Genomic DNA, 19,074 nt, shown 5'->3' on the forward strand with positions numbered 1-19,074 from the left:
GTCTCTAGAAGAGTATGGATCTACATACTGGTAAACAGTCAGATCACAGGATGTGTAATCAAAATATTTCTGTTAACTGGATTGATTGCTGCTCTCTTTGGCAGCATTTGCAGTGAGCTGCACGGTCAGAGGGGGTCCCTGAACTGCCATTGATTATGTCAACTGACTTGTGCTGAACTTGGACAACACTTTGATCCTAAGACTGTAACCACTGGGGGCCTTTCTCCTATTCTTTTTAAGTAAGAGCACACGAAAAGCCTGTTGTTAGCATTTTCTTGTGTAAGACTCTTCTTGGTGCACTGGACCAGCTCCAAGTATTGGCAGTGGGGCCAGTAGCTCCTCTACCAAGTTCTTCCTCTTCTGACCACAGAGGGAGAAGAGAGCAGTTGAGTGGCTCATTATCTAGCAATTAAGTCCACAGCACATAAAGTGTTGGAGAACCTGCAGACTCACCAAGAAAAGCATCTTCACCAGGAATTAGTGTGTTCTGCTGCTGAGTTGTAGAAAGTCTTTGAGACCTACCTGGCAGACAGAAACATGGGCTCCTGAAAACATCAAGTCAGAGAGAATATGAGGTTTGTGTGGTTGAGATCAAATGAGTTAGCTACAGTCTGACAATGCAACACAGGCAATTCCTACTTTCCATCAGAAGAGAGAGATCTTTACATAAGATTAGTGAGTCAGTCAGGAGTTCTGCCCTGCTCTGAAGGAGATGGGTATTTCCACTGTAATAAAAAACCTCTTTTTTTTTTACAGGATACAGCTGAAGATGCACATATTCAATAATAAAGACTTGAGAACAGCATTCACAAAAATAAGCAGTTTGAGACGGGTTTTTTTGACAATGGTCATACCAATATTGTTACAATCGTCCATCCTGCACAAAAAGCAAAGGGCTTTTATTCAGAGAAATACAATCTGGATAGTTAAAAATGGAAATTAATTCAGCCAAATACTCTAATGTGACAACAGACTGGTATGAACATAAAGTGGTTTTCGGTCTTAAGTCCAGCAGCCACTCTCATGGCAAATACTGTCGTAGAGGCTGCTTACATGAAGCGATGAGTGGGCACGCATACACTTGGTCAAAGAAGGTGGACACAAGCTGGTGTTTTCCACAAATTCATTTTCAGGAAAACACAGCAAGGAAAAATTCTCTATTCACTTAAATAAGAGTCCAACTCGATGTTAGGAACCAGGACTTCTCTAAGCTATCTTCCATTCTTCATTATAGTACACTCCCTGGAATGATGCAGGAAAAAGCTCAAGAATTCAGAAGCGCAGCAGCCTTGGAGTCAAGAGCTGAATTGTAGCTTGTCTATGGATAGATAGGGCCTTGTGAGCACACAGCAAATGGATGGGCCACGTTTCAGTTATAACTTGTCTTGGATGCTGGTAGATGATTGTTTGGGCTCAAACACTTTGCCTGGGTATCAGAGCTTGAGCCAAGGCATTTGACCATGGAGAAAACAGGGTCCGTATATTGCATATAGACGAAGGTAGTTGTCCCTCTGACAGACTACTTCCTGAGCAAACAACTGTCACATGAATAAAGTCCATTCCTATCTGGTTGCAGACCAAACCAATTTCAAGTCCTAGACTACTCCAAGCTTGGATACATGACCACAAGCTAAGTCAGCAGCTCTTTAGACAGTGACCACAAAGTAGAATGTGTCAGAGGAATAGCTGTACACAGCCCACAGAACTTAACCTGCTCCAGGTTTCAGATGCCCGTTTTGGAGCGGATCCAATTTCGGTAGTAAGTCACTCGTGTGTACACTCCTGGTTTATTTGGCTTTCCACATTCATCTCCCCAGCTCACTATTCCCACAAGATACCAGATTCCTCTGGAGTTCACATGTACCAGTGGCCCACCAGAGTCACCCTAAGGAGAAAAATGTCAACAGGTAAGAACAAAGCAAACAGTGTTCACCTCACTAATCCGAGTCTTAAATTGTTGCGTTACAACTGACAGGTATTTTTCTCTAGACCTCAGCTATAATTCAAGTTTCACACAGTTTACTGGTAAGACAGAGGCTGACAGCCCATGTCTAATTCAGTCTCTCCCAGTCCACTCCCTTACATTCGTATTCTCTCATAGGTGCATTATAAACTCCAAGCACTGAAGTTCAGACTTCAGCCCATGAGCCATGCAGCTCTTCATTTGCATCTGTCGAGATATTGAAACCCATAAACTTCAGACTCCCTAAAGTGTATTTTATTTCTAGAAAACATGTTTCCACTCCACCTAGTTTCTTATTATTATTACCTATAAACAAACTTACCTGGCAAGCGTCCACTTCCCCCTCCAAGTATCCAGCACACAACATTCCAGGTGTTATCACTCCACCATATACTTGTCTACTATTACAGATCTCAGTACTTATAATTTTCACTTCTGCTTGTCGAAGCTGATTAACACTATAGCCTAGAAGGAGAAGTGGTACAACAATTTGCAGACAGAGTATGCAACATAAAACATGCAAAGATTAGGAGTAGACAGATTTTCCTACAGCTTTTCTACCATCACAGGCAATTAAGGGATCTACCTAGACAATGTCTCAGAAATAAGAAAGTTCCCCCATCCACCAAAATCCTTCAGTTGTTCCCAACCATAACCCTTCTCTATCTTTCATCATCACCAGATACTCTTTAGCATAATGCACAAAGGCTTTTTTGTACATATTTCAGTATTAAATTCAACTGTAGGCTACAAGATACATCCTTGATATCCTTGGAAAGACAGGGCACAGGAAGGCAAGAGACACTCACCATCATTCTCCAAAGCTCCCCAACCTGTGACAAAGCAGGAAGTGTTGTCTGGGAAAACATGAGATGCTTCAGGAAGACACACACTGTGCACATCACTTGTGAACTCAATAGCAGATGCAAGTTCCACAACAGCCACATCATGTTCGTGATCAAGGATAACGTTACCGTATCTTTCATGAACAATAATTCTTCGGACAAGTTTTCTCTGTTTTGGAGGTCTCAGCAGAATCCCAAAGCTGGCAGTCCACCTCCGAGGATTAGTTCCTCTGTAAGATATTTGAGGTTATGTCACAGCCACACAAAACAAGATCCCCAAAGAAGCTTAGCATAAGCATTTAAGCATCAGAAAGCAATGTGATCAGGTTTGCCTAAGGAAAGAGAAGAGTCAAACTTCATTATCTTTCAGCAGATACAGACATTAGAGGGGCACAAAAAGGTCAGAGCACCCAAGAGTCCTAAGGCTTTTAGAATCAGAAAGACGCTGATGACTTACTCTCTAAAGCAGTGGGCTGCAGTCACTAGCCAGGTATTGCTGATGATCGATGCACCGCAGCGATGGGTCCCGTCGAGCTGAATACTGGCCTGCCATGGCCATTCTCCATCCCGCGCACGCTGCCCACCAATTATTCTCTCCACTCCTGTGAAGGAGAATGCCTCTCTCCGTATTCCACAGCCTGCCAAAGAAAAGACAGCTCTGCTTTAGCTGACTGAAGGCCCTCATGGCTGCACATGCACATGTAACAGGGCAGGGTGTCTGTCAAGAGATGACCTTCACCTAAAGTAGGGAAACCAAGTGTCATGGTCACAAGTGACTCAGGATAGATGCAGGGTAAACAAGGAAGTTTGATAGAAGAGTCAGTACTTTTTCATTAAGCCAGTTTCCAGACACACCAGCCTATATGTACTCCCATGGGAACTGAAGGCTGTGTATCTGAGACACTGAAAGAAAGGATTTTTTTCAGGTCACCTCCAGATTAACCTTGACAGCAGCAACAAAAAAGTAGTGTCCTCTTCCTCCAAAAATTTACTTACAGCCACTGTGCCAATTGCACAATCATGTGTTACCCACCTGAAAAAAGTTAGATCCAATTCTCAGGGTCCATATGAAGATGGAAAACTAACATACAAACTCTTTGAGACTATGCAGGGGACTGATGCAGTCCCCTGGGAGCGTACTTATGTTTCTCCCTGTTTCCATAGGAGCTTTAAGACCTCAAGGGGGAGCACAGAACAAGAGATGGACTGAGAACCTACCAATCTCCAGGGCTGAGTCACTGCCTTGCTCTCACTGTGATCAACTCTTCTCCCTCTCCCACCCTCTGCCCTTTTAGCTCAAATCTGACAGACATCCGTTCTCAAATGTTTCTGCATGGAGGAGGGGGCAGGAGGGAAAATGTTTTTTATTGACCCAGAGCAACTGTAGTGCTTGTGCAAACTTGCTAACAGCAGCTTATCCATATCCCCAACTTCCCAGAACCAACATTAAAGCAAGTGCTTCCTGCCACCAATTCAGAATGCTTTATTCTACAAACAGCACAGAGCCAGCAAGACTACAAGAAAATGAGCGGAAGTCTTCCATGTCTCATGCACTCTCTTCTGCTCTAGTACATGAAATAAGTTCTTTTTTCAACTTGTTTCATAAAAACATCATGATTTTGTAAACACAGAACATCTAGAACCATGTCCCTGAAGTTTTACTATAAAGTATTTGTACTTACAGTTGTTTAATAGGTTATCTCCCTTTTCCTTATTCAACTCTGAAATGAAAAGCAAATACCACAGTGAGTATATCTCATATGCTCTGTGATTTAGCACAGACTTCCTCCCTGTACCCAGAAACACAAATTAAATGGGTTGCATTGCTGCATGGAGTGAAGTATGGTAAAAGGAGTAATGTGTTGTGTTGGAGAAGTTCAGTGAAGCTTTTGTTTGTCACTGAAAGTGTAAGGCCACAGGATATATCTTTCTTGCCTTAGCTCAAGGTTAACCAAAGTGGCTTACTACTGCAAGTAGGTCCAAGTTACATCTACACATATAACATGCACAGTACATGCATGTTATATGTACTTAACACTTACAGGCATCTTTTAAGCTTTAGTGTGGCAAGGTGGTCAGAACAGTCTTCATAAATCCTCAGTGCTGAGACTGACTGGAGCTAAACTGCAACATTTTCAATTTCTTTCCTACAAAACCCCCTCTGCCAGATTCAGATGGTAACCAGCGACAGATTCATGGGAGAGGATTACTGCCCAGGGAACCTCATGTTTTGTTACAAACACAGCAATTTGTCAAATAAGCAAAGGAAATGGTAGAGGGTGAAGAAGGGAACCATCTCATCTTTGCATTTTTTAATAGCTTGAGGACTCTGCTTTCAGTGCCTGGTGATACAGGTTCTTGTTCAATTCAATGTGTGCCTTAAAGTAGTTTGTGAATCCCTGGTCACAAAGTTGTTTTTTTGATGAATTGAGAGAGTCTGTCTCATTCAACACAAGTAGGTCATACAGAGAAAGCCTCTAATGGACAGAGGAGAGCTCACACCCATAAATCAGTACCTGCGTGTTTTAGTGCTTTGCATGCTACTTCTTCCAAGTTCCCAGGCTGTCAGCTTAACTTACAGTTTTGAAAAGGCAAAAAAAAGAAAACAAGAATAGCCCATATTTGCATACTAAAGTGAAACTCATTACACTATGAACAGCAAAGTATGAGGAACCAATTCCTAGCTGAAAACACAAACCTAAGGCACTTGCCTGTGAGTCTAATGGTAGACTGGTCAACATCCAAGCCCATTGAGGTTGTTTGCAGTCTTCTGCGCAACACACGGTTGACATGACCCCAGGTCGTTGCTTCTCTGTCAGCAGAGGCAAATTTAAATACCAGAACAACAGATGCAAGCACTCCACCAGGATCTGGGCTACAAACCAACACAAACAGAGTGGTGTTGTCCTCTTTGCCCACTAATGCTCTTGGTTCTGCTTTGTACTGTCTGCCTGTTTATATGAGAACAGGTCTGGTTTGCACAGACATCTAGAACAAATAGCATAGCTGTGCACAAGTAAAGGAAGGTGATGACATGTCAGCAGGCAGCCAAAGGTTCTCACTATGACAATGATCAGAGGGAATTTTCTGGACACTTTTATAAGCAGTAGAGCTGAGAAGCAGAGAAGGGATTGCTCCCTTTGGCCTCTACACAGATCCTGGTCATTAGAACACAAATGGCAATGGTAACAACACAGCAAGTTAAAACCCTTCAACAGATATCCAACATGCCATTCCTGACAGCCATTCAAAAGATCCAGTTTAGAGTTACAGAAGTTAAAAAGGTCTTTTGGCATTTCTTTCCATTTAAGTCACTTGTCCATTTATTGGCCAATTTGATCCATTGTATTTAGATACAACATACTCAGTAGTTTGAGATCACTTGCTGTCACTATAAAATGTTGAGCCCAATATTTTAAAGCAACAGTCTCAAGGAATGCAAACAAAGCCTTGAGGAAAAGACAGCAGAGATGCAGCTAAGCTGCTCCAGTGCCTAGTTGCACAAGGTATCTGTAGTGAAAATAAGAGTGGAAGAGATACACTGTTCAATCAACTTAAAAGTTGTAAAGAGATCTCTTGAAGTTTAGCTCCCAGTTCTGCAATTTCAGTTGATGTACACTATGGGAGGCTTTTGGAAGGAACCAGCATCAGAAAACAATGTAGAACAGTTTAAGCAAACTACTCATTCCATCTAGAGACAGGTAAAGGCAAGAAAGCCCAGAAGTGCTGTGAAGAAGGATATTTGTGGAAAGTTTGACGTTCTTTACTGTATAGGAAAAAATATTCCACAGTAGATTTGAGCCTTACAGAAATACAACTCCAAAATAAGGCAGCATGAAGGAGAGGGAAGCAATGGCTCTTACCACTGAGAGTGATGCGTAATTACAGCAGAGGAAAGACTTAAAACCTCTCACCAAGGACATTTATACCTGTATGTTCCACTTGCCTCCTTCTGTCTACTGTATCTATGCCTATGTTCCCTTGTCTATATTTATGTATCTCACAGTGGGCTCATTTATTCCTTCAGACCTTTCCAGAGAGGGAGGAGAATAGTACTCTCCTACTGTACACCATACAGAGTGGTAAACACCAACCCAAGCTTTCATGGGAAGCAATAAGTATGATAAAGAGCTTACTCGGCATCTCTCGAGCTGTTAACTAGTAGTGAAGACAAAGATCACTCAATAATCCAGCTACTGCATCACAGTCACAAAAAAACTAGTGTTCAGGGAAACAACCTGCAGAAGTATAAAGCCAAATTTCTCTTCCTTGCTGACCTCTGAAGGTAACTGAGCCCTCAGTGTTTTGAGCACTGCAGGAGAGTGACAACCAGACAAGGCTTACTCATCCTGCCAGTATAACCCAAGCATAAACAACACAAAATGCTCCATATGGTCAAGTAGTAGGAAGAAAATATAATTAACACATCCCTGCTTATTCCAGGTCACCACATTACTTACCTTAGACTGACAACGTGGGACCTGATGTACCTTTTACTTAGAAAGGAGTTCTTGAATACTTCAGACATCTGTTAAAAGAAAAGGGTGTGTTAAAATACACCTGTAATAAGTACATGCTTTCATGATATAACAGTCTCATGAGCCTCTGAAGCACAAGAAAATGCTTTCAGATCTCCACCTCTACACCAAAGCTACCATTAAATTTCCATCAGAGGATACAGATCCAAAATAAACAGCTGAGTTGGCCAATTTCACTGTCTGTTCTGCTCTATGGTTGCCGGTTTCACCACAGAGCTGCTGGAACAGACAGCACCTGTGCTTACCATCTGCTTGCACACGGTCAGCAACACATCTTTAACCCACTACAGCAAGGTTTAGACAGGTAAGGCCAGACATGTAAGGATGAGGTAAAATCACCTCTGACTATTTCCAATCACACAACTGCAAGACCCCTCACCATAGCCCAGGCATGAACAGAAAAATATCTTATTTTACCATGGTTTCAATTTCTTCGCTTAGGTTCCTGAACTCATCTGTGGTTTGCCTTTCATACTGAGGGTCGTAGTTGACATTGGTGATTAAGAAAGACACATTGTAATATCTGTCTTGATCTACAGAGGAGAAAAAAAAAAGGCAGCTGATTCAATTCAAAGATGAACAGTACCTCATATAACATGGCACAAGCAAAGGATCCAGGCTCTGGTTGTGATCCTATCAGCTGTGGGATTACAGCTTTAGCAGCACTTTGGGAAAAGGGGGATCTGGACCATGCTGATGCTCTATGAACCAGCTAGGGGCTCATTTCTTCTTTGAGAACCATCTGAAGTAACTGTAAATTACACCCATTACAACATTTCTCTGGGGTCTTTCTTTTTTTTGGCCTGAGGTGAGCACAGCATAAGACAAACCAGCCCACATATGTCCCTTCTGACTCAGTAGACACACTCACTCCTCCCTGGCTGCACTCTGGCATGTCCCTGACCCTCTGAAAGGCAGGTGACACAGAGCTATTTGCATCCATTCAGCAGTTGGGTTATGTTTAAAATCTGGTTCTCCAGTGAATGGTAGAGTGACCCCAAAACATAGGGTTGGCAAAAATCAAAGCTAAGATGTAGTTCTGCCACTGCTTCTTCTAGTGTCCTAATGCAAGCCACGACCTCATTGACTCCTGGTGAGCTGACAACATGATTAGTTCCGTTCCAGCAGGAAGGCATTTCAAAACCACTCACACTTGTATCTCAGAGACTGGGAATGGAATGACTTGGCTTCATTCATGAGCCAAGTGGCTGGGAATGGAATGACTGGGCTTCAAGTCATGAGCCAAGATGGTTGGACTTGGTAATCGTAAAGTTCTTTTCCAACCTTAACAATTCTGTGATCTGCTACTGAAACTGAGCCCTTGGCAATCAGGACTGACTCCTGAGCTCCAAAAAGCCCAGGGGCTCTGCCCTCTCTGTTTCTGTAATATTCTCATCTGGAGGTGACAGGTTAAGTTTCTGCAAAACCCCTGTTCAATACCAAGCTTACTATGCTGTGTACTAGACAGACCTCTGGCTTATACAGAATATTGCTATCCTTTGGTTCACCATGGATACCAGTGGAGGAGCCAGCGCAAAACAAGAAAAAAATAGAGGGTTAAAACTGAAATCCCTGATTCAAGTAAAGGGTACTTCAAGTATTCTTGCAGGTTTTCAAATCAATTCAGATCTTGAATAGCGTTTAGAGAGTTTTCTCATGGGGGTTCTATACTAGGGGTGAATCATATACTTAAATGATCAGACAAGACAACAGTAGCAGGTGAAACACAACAGATTCCTGAAGACTCGTGACAACAAAAAGAGTGGTGCACTTACCATTACACAAAAAAAATGTAATCAAGCCAATGATGAGGGCTAAGCCTACTATCACTGACACAACAATGACTGCTATCTTCCATGGCTCTAAACGCCTCGTTGCTCTGTCCATCTGGATCACTACCTGTATTGAAGAAAACAACAGGGAGAAATTCAGCTCTAGTACAAAGACAGTAGTACATCCTGAGTACGCAGCTTAGCTCAGCTGGAAAACCTCACAAAATGAGGTAGGTAGGGAAGGATCCTGGACCGCCTGTTTAAACTGGGTCCCTCTACAGCAGGTTGCTCCAGGCCTTGTCCAGTCAAGGTTTTAATATCTCCAAGGATAAAGATATCCCAGTCTCTCAGGATGCCTGGTCCAGTCTCTGCCCATGCTCGTGGCAAAAACTTTTCTTTATATTTAGTGAGAATTTCCTGTGTTCTTACTTTCCTCAGTTGCCTCACATACACCCTGAGAAAGAGTTTTGCAGGTATTGCTTGTAGAGACAATTTCCCATCAAGAAATATTATACAGATTTCAAGTGTAGGGGACTGCCCACACAGGTGCTTAAACTGAACATAATACGTAATAATTCATGACTGATAAAATATGTTCTGCACCAAGGATACTCTAGATGCCATATAACATACAGCTTTGGTTATTTTTAGTTGGTATGAGTAGCAATATTCACTGATTCCCTACAGGGTTTGGGGTTTATTGCACCGAAGGTACATATACATTGTAAGAGACCACATACTGTCTCCTGCCAGTTTGTGAGAGAAAGAGCTACTTGTGCAAACGTGACATGGCAACAAGAACCAGACTTAGGGATTTGCTGAAAGTCAACAACAGATCTGTAAAGGAGTTGAGAACTTGACTCACACATGGACAAAGGCATATAAGCCCTTCTCCTACATTTATGTCCTCCAGTGCAGCATTAAGCAAGAGAACAGTAGGAAAACTGCATTTTTGCACATGTCTTCAGTAACTTTGTAGAAGGATGATGCAAAACCCTAAGCACAATTATTTAAGACCCCCAGTAATTCCACAGCACACTATGTAGTAATTGTCATGACACACACCGAGTCTCCACATCATGATCTGCATTAGCACAAGGTAACAGAAAAACACGTGAGATAATCTCTCAGACATGCCTGGAGTGACAAATGGCAGCAGCCAGCCCTGGGGAGGAGGTCTGAGCTGGCTAGTCACCACAATGTTTTAAACCCATTGATCCATGCTTGTATTTCTGTGGACCAGACATATTAAATGCTGTTTTCCCCTTTTCAGGCCCATGGCACAGTCATTTCTGAGCAACATCTGAGAAGCTGGGGGCAAGAAGAGGCAGAAAGGCAGACAGAGAAAATAAGTCTTGCAGGTTTTCTAACTATAAGGTGTCAAAGAAAAAGTCACAGTAAAAACAGAGCAGGATACCAGTAGAGGTTCTGTCTTAGGAAATGATCTGAGGGAGCAGATGAGCAGTGAAAGCAGGGGTATGGTGCACAAATCCCAAAGAGGAAAAGACAGTGAAGTTGTGGGAGAGTAGAATGGTGTTATACGCTCTGCTCTTATGACAAGAAAGCCAAGTAAAGTCACAAGCAAGAGATGGCAAGCAAAGCAAACAAAAACAAAACCCAAAACTGACAGCAGCGACAAAAAACCCAGTAACAAACCAGATAGCACTACAGAGGCAGCAGTTGAGAGGTCTGCAGACAGTCAAGGTATGCTCAGTAAGTGACAGGGGAGTTGAAAACAACTAAAAGTTTAATCTCCTCACATAAAACCTTGGTTTTGGCTAGTCAGAGTGCTGTCAGGTATCTCAGTCCAATCCATTACTTAAGAAGGGAAGTAGGCTAGTTTTTACCTGCTGAAAGAGGTGGCATACTGGGAAGAAAAAGTTAAACAGGATAGCTTCAGCCAGCATCACAACTGCAGGTAGACACAACCAGCAGCTTAGTGTTACCAAAATACACAGGACAGGTGACCAGGAATAAGTCTTCTGCTTCAGTCACATACTACAGAGAAGCCCAGTACCTATCCTTCTGTTGTTCCTACTTTACAGGGCAAAGTTCTATTCTGGTAATGCACAGCCCAAGTTTTCTCCCCACTAGAGTGGCTCAGTTCCCTGATGGCAAGGCTCTGAAAATGGACTTCAGGGCAGTTGATAGGAGCCTGAAATCCCAGGCTGGCCAAGGTTACTTTCTTTGCAAAATCCAAGTTGCAGTAAAAACACGTAAATAACACACATTGGAACTCAACCGCTTCCAGTGAGGCCTTGACTTCTCAACATCTAGACTTTCACTGTATAAACTATCCATTAACCCTGAGGGTTTAACTGATGGAGAGATTCAGATAAAAACCCAAGACCAGTGGGACTGTTCTGCTTGTTTCTTTAATACACTGCAGCCTCCCATGAAGCACTCCCACACTCATCTCACAGCTCACAGTCTTTCACAGTCCCAGTTTATGGAATTGCAGCATACCTCATGGGCAGTGAACTATAACCCTCAAGGGCAAGCCTCTTGGCTCATCAGAACAGCCCACTTCAGCAACATGCCTCTGCCCCTCCTTAGCTAGCCACCTCTCATGCTTGAAAGATGCTGCTTTAGCATCTTATTTTGCTCTCCTCACTGGAGAGTTTTTGCTTCCAGCCTGAGCCCCTACCACCCATCTCAATCAGACTGATTCCCTTCCCCGTGTTGCAACTGTCCTCACCCCAGCGTGCTTCCACCTGAATGGCAATGGGAGCACCATTCCTTCATTGCTCCTGGCACAGAGAAAGCACAGCACAGCCCTGGCAGCATGTGGCTGACTCTGCAAATATTGAGGCAACAGTACTCTGGTATTGTAACTGCTGTGTTTCTTGAAATGTACACAGATTTCATCAAGATATGGCTTTATGCCTCAGCTACAAAACCTTAAGATTCAGAAAACCAAGCATCTCACTACCTGTGGGACTCATGCTCTCACAGGCAGCACTGTCCTTCCAACAGTCTGTCTCTATTTCCTTTTCATGCAAATACAGGCTACAGCAACAAACACCGGCAGCACAGACCTGCTTCTCCTCCAACATATCAGAACTGCTTGTTCTCTACAGGTCATATAGCCTTCCAAGGGGAAACAGATACCTCAGGAACTACTGTAATGCCAGGGGAAACAAAAACATGGGAGATGAGGAATAAAAGCCTACTCCACTTCTGATACTGATTTCGCTTTGAATTTTTTTTCAGAAAACAGTTTAAAGGAAGCACTTCCATATATTTCTGTTTTCATATCACAGAATCACAGAGTGGTTTAGGTTGGAAGGGACCCTAAAGATCATCCAGTTCCAACCCCCCTACCATGGACAGGGACACCTTCCACTAGACCTGGTTGCTCAAAGCCCCATCCAACCTGGCTTTGAACACTTCCAGGGATAGGGCATCCACAGATTCTCTGGGCAACATGTTCCAGTGTCTCACCATTTTCAAAGACAAGAATTTCCTCCTAATGTCTAATCTAAATCCCTCTGTCAGTTTAAAGCCATTCCCCCCATCTTATCCCTACATGCTCTTGTAAAAAGTCCTTTCAACTTTCCTATGACCTCTTTTAGGTACTGGAAGGTGCTATAAGGTCTCCCCAGAGCCTTCTCATCTCCAGGCTGAACAACTCCAATTCTCTCAGCCTGTCTTCCTAGGAGAGGTGTTCCAGACATCTGATCATCTTCATGGCCCTCCTCTGGACTCAGTCCAACAAGTCTATGTCCTTCTTATCCTGGGGACCCCATAACCCATTGGCTATGCTTCTTTTGATGCAGTCCAGGACATGGTTGGCTTTCTGGGCTACAAGTGTACCTTGCCTGCTCATGTTGAACTTCTCATCAACCAACACCCCCATGGTGTCAACCAACATCCCCATACAGGTAAATAATATGTATGTAGGGTATATATTTGTATATAGGATATACAAGTTAAAGTGGAAATATCTTTTCAAAATCAAAAAGGTTTCCTCCCTTTAGCAGGATGTTTTCAACTTCCATCTTGCTAAGATAAGTAACAGAACAGGAAAAAAATTTTCTTTTGCAATGGAAGGACCAAGTCTCACCAACTCCCACAGTGTACAATTGCCAGTATCCTTTGATTGTACTGTCTGTGTGCAGAACCCAGCTCAGCAGCCCCCATATTTTGGGGGTTTTTTGTCTATTTTATCTCCCAACTAGGTTGGCCTAGCTCTGTTGAGATAGAGGCTAGGGTGGTTAGTGAAAGCCAGTTCTTGTTCAGGTTATGACCACTCAGTGCATTCATTATTCATACACGTTACACCTCCAACTAGGTCTTTGCTCCCATAGCCTTTTTGCTATTGTACCATGGAGGGCAAGCTTGTCATGCTCTATCAGAATAACCACCTGACAGGGTTTCCTGTGCTTGGGACATCCAGCTCCATAGTTAAATAATTTAGTGGCAGGTGGGACCCCCTGTTTAGGAATCAGACATGGTTTCTCTGCACTCTAGTAACCAAGCAAATTCTGCTCCATCAACACTCACTGGCCAGAGAAGCACTGATCCTCTGCAGTGCTGATGAAAGCAGAAGCAGAAATTATTTCATCACCTTCAACCATGGCTGCATGATTTCTTTCTTCTTGTGGCAAAGAGGCAGTGCTTAATAGACAGGCATTTTCCTCAGAAGACCCCCAATACCACAGCTGTCTGTGTAGATGCCTTCCAGAATCAACCCACATTGTCTTGCTTCCTTACATCACAGGCTTCCACTTTTTTTATTGCCCAAACTCCAGTAAGCTACAAACTAACTCTTAGTGGGGCAGAAAAGGGAATTCAGGTAACACCAATCCATTCACCCTCTTATGAATGAGATAACTCTCATACTGCAGGAGCAAACCTTAGCAAGAGATCAGCATCCAAATTCCACTGGGACACCTGGAAAGTCAAATCCTCTCTGCTCTGAAAACCAACTCCTCACAGCCTATGTCTGGCAGCTGTCAGTCTGCAGTGAATTCATGAGAAGTTTCAAACCCAAGATCTTTTATTTCAGTACAAAACTGCTTATCTTGGCAATACTACCGGCGAAAAATCCCTGTTCTCATTGAAAATATGCACCATTCCCAAAGGGCCCAAGACAATCCATGACAGCAGCACCTCTCCATTTCATATCACAGTTAATTTGGCTCTGGAAAAGCGAACTATTAAGTCTCCTAGTTTACACACCTTGGCTCTGAGCCAAACATTGTGGTTTGATCATCAAAAAGTTATTCTATACTGAAAAAAAAAATAATCCAAAAGAATTATTGTGAAAATAGCTATGTTTTTATAGAATTAAGTATTTAAGATACACTAAAGTTTTGTTTAGATAGAGATATATTAAATCAAACCTCAATACAGAATACTTTAGTAAGTGAAATACGGCAAGAAATAAAGCTACATTAGTAGATATTGGCACATTAGGAAGAAGAGTTGCACTGAAATTTGACAGAGCTGAAATTATCTGGTCTTCCTTGTGAAACCAACTAGAAAACACGTAGGATTTCAAGTTAGATTCCTGATCAGCACCAAATGAATTCTTTACCTTCAAATTTGAAACATTTACCCAAAAGCAAAAGACAGGAACAATACACAGGTGACAAACTGTTTTTCCTCTCTCATCATGTACCAAACTCCCTAAAATGTTACTATATTCATTCACAATGCAATTAATGAATGTTCAGCTCCCACCTCTGCCTGACGGATTTGATTCACTGTATTGAGCTTATCCATCTCTTCTGGTTGAGTTACTGTGAGCTATCAAAAGCCTCAGCAAAAGATACCAACAAACTGATCAGAAAATGTCTTCTCAGACAAGAAAAGGATGTATAACTTTATCATGTGTTCCTAGTCACTGAGCTGCTGGATAAGCAGGGAACAGCTACCCTGTTCTGTTTTACAGATCTGCCCTCAACATTTTTTTACTTCTTGAGATAAGCCCTCATAGCACTCCAAACTAGATTTGCCTTTAGATTAATGTTTTCTGGTACCAGCTGTTTACTGAAGTGTATTGCCACACTCTGCATAGACGAAAACACACAACCTCTTCTATGTGATCTGCTGCTGCCTTCCTATAATGAATTTATTATTGCACTTTTTATTATTATACACCTGCTAACTGATAATCCAGTACTCTCAGAAGAGCCAGTGGCAGAGGTTGGGTGGCACATCTGCTGAGGAGGATCTCTCCGCATTTATGGCCATGTCTGGTTTTTCCAGTCAATGTTGGATTCAGGCACATGTCTACAGTCACTCTTACTAGACACTCTTCATAGGGCAACTGAACAGATTAATCTGCTGGCCTGGTGGGTGAGATTGGAAAATCTGAACTAGGTCCCTAAATCTATCTGCCTTGGCAGGATGGTTGGCAATGGCAGCAACTGAAATGCATCTGGCTTAGTGCAGGAGCCCTGTAGCAAAAGCACAGGGCCACAAAGCAAGATATGCTGATTTCACTCCCACCTTTACCACAAGCAACCACACCAACCTAACATGTCTCCTATGCTCTTTTGTGGCATACTCAGGATACACGTACTTAAAAGAATGGAACAACCTCTACTCTTTGAGAACTGAAACAGAAGAAGCTAGTGCCTGCCTAAGTACTGTGAGACCCTTGTTTGGATGAGGTCAGTTACCTACCAGTCTCAATTACTCAATGTTTAATTTCTCCTAAAACAATTCTGATACAATGGAAAACTTCCAAACATTGAAGGGATCTGCTGAGAGAAACAAAATGTATGTTCTTCTATGCGTCACACTGAATCAGCTTGATCTCCCCACACCCTTGAACATCCCACAAAAACAGTAGGTGCTGCATGCCACCACTCTGCAGTCAGATAAAGCATCAGTAATGTATTTGCCACTTACTAATTGAGCTCCTCCCCTTAACCCTCCAATTTTGCTAAGGTCTTGCTGCTTCCCAAGAGCACATTTCAGCTGGGTAAAGACAACAGCTCCAAATATTGTTCTTGTTACTTACATGAAGATTCAAGGACAGCATTTCAGTCTCTGGGATGTCTTACCAGCAACTATATCCATCATGGAAAAATGGTGCTTATGCAGGCTTCCCTGATTATTGGATCACCTGTGCAATCAGCACAAAAGGTTTGTTGTTCCTTACTCTCTCATCCATTTTGCATACAACTCTTTGGAAGCTAGGAGCTCTTTAATTGTTGGAATAGAGCTAGGCTCCTGTACCATTTCAATGGTCTGTGGGACACAACTGTAATGCCAACAACTGAAATACCCTTGATCAATAATGTGTCTTTCTATAGTTGACTCCCACAGCCAACATCTTGAAAAAGATTCTCGTATTCTGAAGTCAGCTTTAATAGAAGTAGGAGGGCTACTCACTGCATAAGGACTTTACAATCTGCATCAACATGTCAGAGGCCATATCAGTGTAAAGAAAAAATTAAGTACAAGCCACTGATTACAGTTGGTTTAGGATAAGGTTCTGTAATTTCTACATCATCTTTACCACTTCAATTTCCATTTCCAGCTGTGTTGGTCATAGAAAAGTATCTTGTTCTGTTAGTTTGGCAGTCACAGATTATGGCAGTAGATCTCTGCTTTTCAGCCTTCAAAAGTAGCTCTGCCTGCCTCCCTTTGTCCTTCTTTGACTGGTTGAAATCTACTCCAAAAACGAGGCACCACACTAGTAGTTGTAGTCTTTGTAGGTTTTCAGTTTGATTTTCATTCCAAGACAGGGTGGGAGAAACAGTCAGGTGCCAGATTTGGTGTGTTTCCAAGCTGATTCTGCACAGATTAACACTTCACTGGCTGCACACTAAGTCCATGAAAATAAACAAGAGCACAAGAAGCTACTATTACCAACTGTACTCCTCTCATCCTCTAGTTCAGCAGTTGAAACTGCAACACATTCTAACTGCACAAGCACAGACAGTAGATCAGAGTCAGGGCACAGTAAGATGACTCTCACCTGCTTTCCACATAGGCCACCTCAGTTTGTCACACCATGCTGCAGAGGAGCTGCAGAATTCTCAGAAAACAAATGCATTTCAGTTGAGGAGAAAGGCTGAAATATCAGAAGGATTACTGATGCATGAAAGGCAGATCAAATCAGAAGCAAGCTCAGAACTGGTGCCATTCTCCCCACACTCTCGGTCAAAGCTCAAACTGCCCTATAAATCTACACACGATATAGCCATGCTGCCCAAACTACCAAGGAGCAAGACAGAAGCCTGTGGCACTCACCTCTGGCTACCACTGAGAGGCTGGCAAGAAGCTCTTCTGTCCAGGAGATGCACTGTCCTGAACGCCACAATACACTGTGCAGCATCTCAGCATAGACTTGAGGCTTTATCTCCTGAATTAAGAAAGAAAGGAGTCATAGGCAAGTCAGAACAAACAAGTCCAGCAAGTCTCAGTGACAGAGGCTTACCCAGTAGCATGATTCCTCCCCTAAAACAATAACAATACACTTCTTTCATCACACCCTTCATCCAGGAATCCCGAAGCCTTCTCAGAGTATTAGCTACACCCTGCAACACCCCAAATCAGAAGAGCCATGAAAATTTTGCAAGGACGCGGAGTGTATTTCCTTCTTTGGTATAATTAAGAACAAATCAGAAATTATGGGCAGGACCAATGCATAAAATTTTCATGCTCAAAAGAGACAATGTTCAGTCCTAGACCAGATACAGACCCGACATAAACGGATGGAGAATCAGTGGCATGTGCCTCTAAACTCCCTTGAACTTCCTTGAAATTGCACATTCAGCTAGACAAGAATTTGCCCTCATAGCAACAGCTAAATTCAATTTTTTCATTCTTCTTTAATTCCTTAGGTGCTAATTTTAATTGTGGTCACCTAGCCACCCACACATTTCTGTCCTGGAAAAATTCTTCTGTGTCATAAACATTTCTGATATGAATATTTGCAGGTTGTCTAAATAAGAACTTCCACTTCTGCTAGTGACAGCAAGTTAGCTGGCAATCAATTAACACAAGCACAAACTCTAACCTAAAGTTAACCTAAAGTAACATTTCTCAATCTTTTCTTGGGAATCCTTTTTTCAGTTTTAAGTTTTCTCAGTACCACCAAAATTACTAGAAGATATATATTACCACATAGCCCTACACAAAGATTTGTTTCAGAAGGCAAGTAAAGACAGAACATCACAAGATACATGTATGGCACATATTTGCTTTGCTCTGCTGCAATAAACTTTTCAACCTCTAGGGACTCTTTTCCTCCACCTTACTGACCTTCCTTTGACCTCTCTACAGCTCAGGGATCACCAGCTTAGTAACACGCTGATGCAAATACACCTTACATGTCTGGAGCTCTTCCTTTCACCTTATGTTAAGTCCATACCCAAGTAACAGGAAGACTGACTTTCAGAGAAGGTTAGCTTCTTTTGAATGAAAAATAGGTTAAGATAAGCCTCAGCTTCTCATAATTTAAATTCAGTCAATGTCTCAGCATAAATTATTACAAAACAGGATGAATATGGTTGTTAATGACACATATAATGTAATTGCTTCTCAATTCTTTAACTGGAAGCTGCACCACCATCCCATATAGGAACACTTGAGTCAGTCCAGATGTGCAAGAGAAATGCAGTCAGAAGCCTAGCTAGAGGGTGATAATTCCAGGGTAAAGTATCAAGTGTCACATGATTACCTGACCTGTGTGTAGGTGGTGCAAAGACATATTAATTCCAGGCACCCCATGATCCTCAGACATAGAGTCCTTTCTTGTGACTTGGTTGTGCCATAGGTGGAAGAACACACAACACAGAGCCAACATGGCAATCCCTGAACAGTCTCACCAGCAGGCAAAAACCCCATTGCTGCTTAAGGAAAGAGGTAAAACTGAGGAGGCTTTTTTAGGGCACTGAAAAGCTTTTCCAGCCCTAGTTTCATGACAGAAAGGCACTAAAGTGATAAAGGATGTAATATTCCTGGTCAATGGTCCCCATCTCTGCACAAGG

The 19,074-nt window shown here is 42.5% G+C and overlaps 1 protein-coding gene across 1 annotated transcript; it reads right to left on the reverse strand.

Moving 5' to 3' along the window:
• Positions 1–1,723: 1,723 nt before the first annotated feature.
• LOC127472005 (transmembrane protease serine 11B-like protein) lies at positions 1,724–17,425 on the reverse strand. The gene is given in 10 exon segments (XM_051789569.1): positions 1,724–1,885; positions 2,286–2,428; positions 2,773–3,038; positions 3,266–3,446; positions 4,491–4,529; positions 5,520–5,683; positions 7,269–7,336; positions 7,764–7,879; positions 9,122–9,241; positions 17,329–17,425. Coding segments are annotated over 10 exon segments (1,356 nt in total).
• Positions 17,426–19,074: the final 1,649 nt, after the last annotated feature.

The sequence above is a fragment of the Manacus candei genome, unplaced genomic scaffold (genome assembly GCF_025592945.1).
Source record: "Manacus candei isolate 608988 ecotype Guabito, Panama unplaced genomic scaffold, ASM2559294v1 h1tg000028l, whole genome shotgun sequence".
Lineage (NCBI taxonomy): Eukaryota > Metazoa > Chordata > Aves > Passeriformes > Pipridae > Manacus > Manacus candei.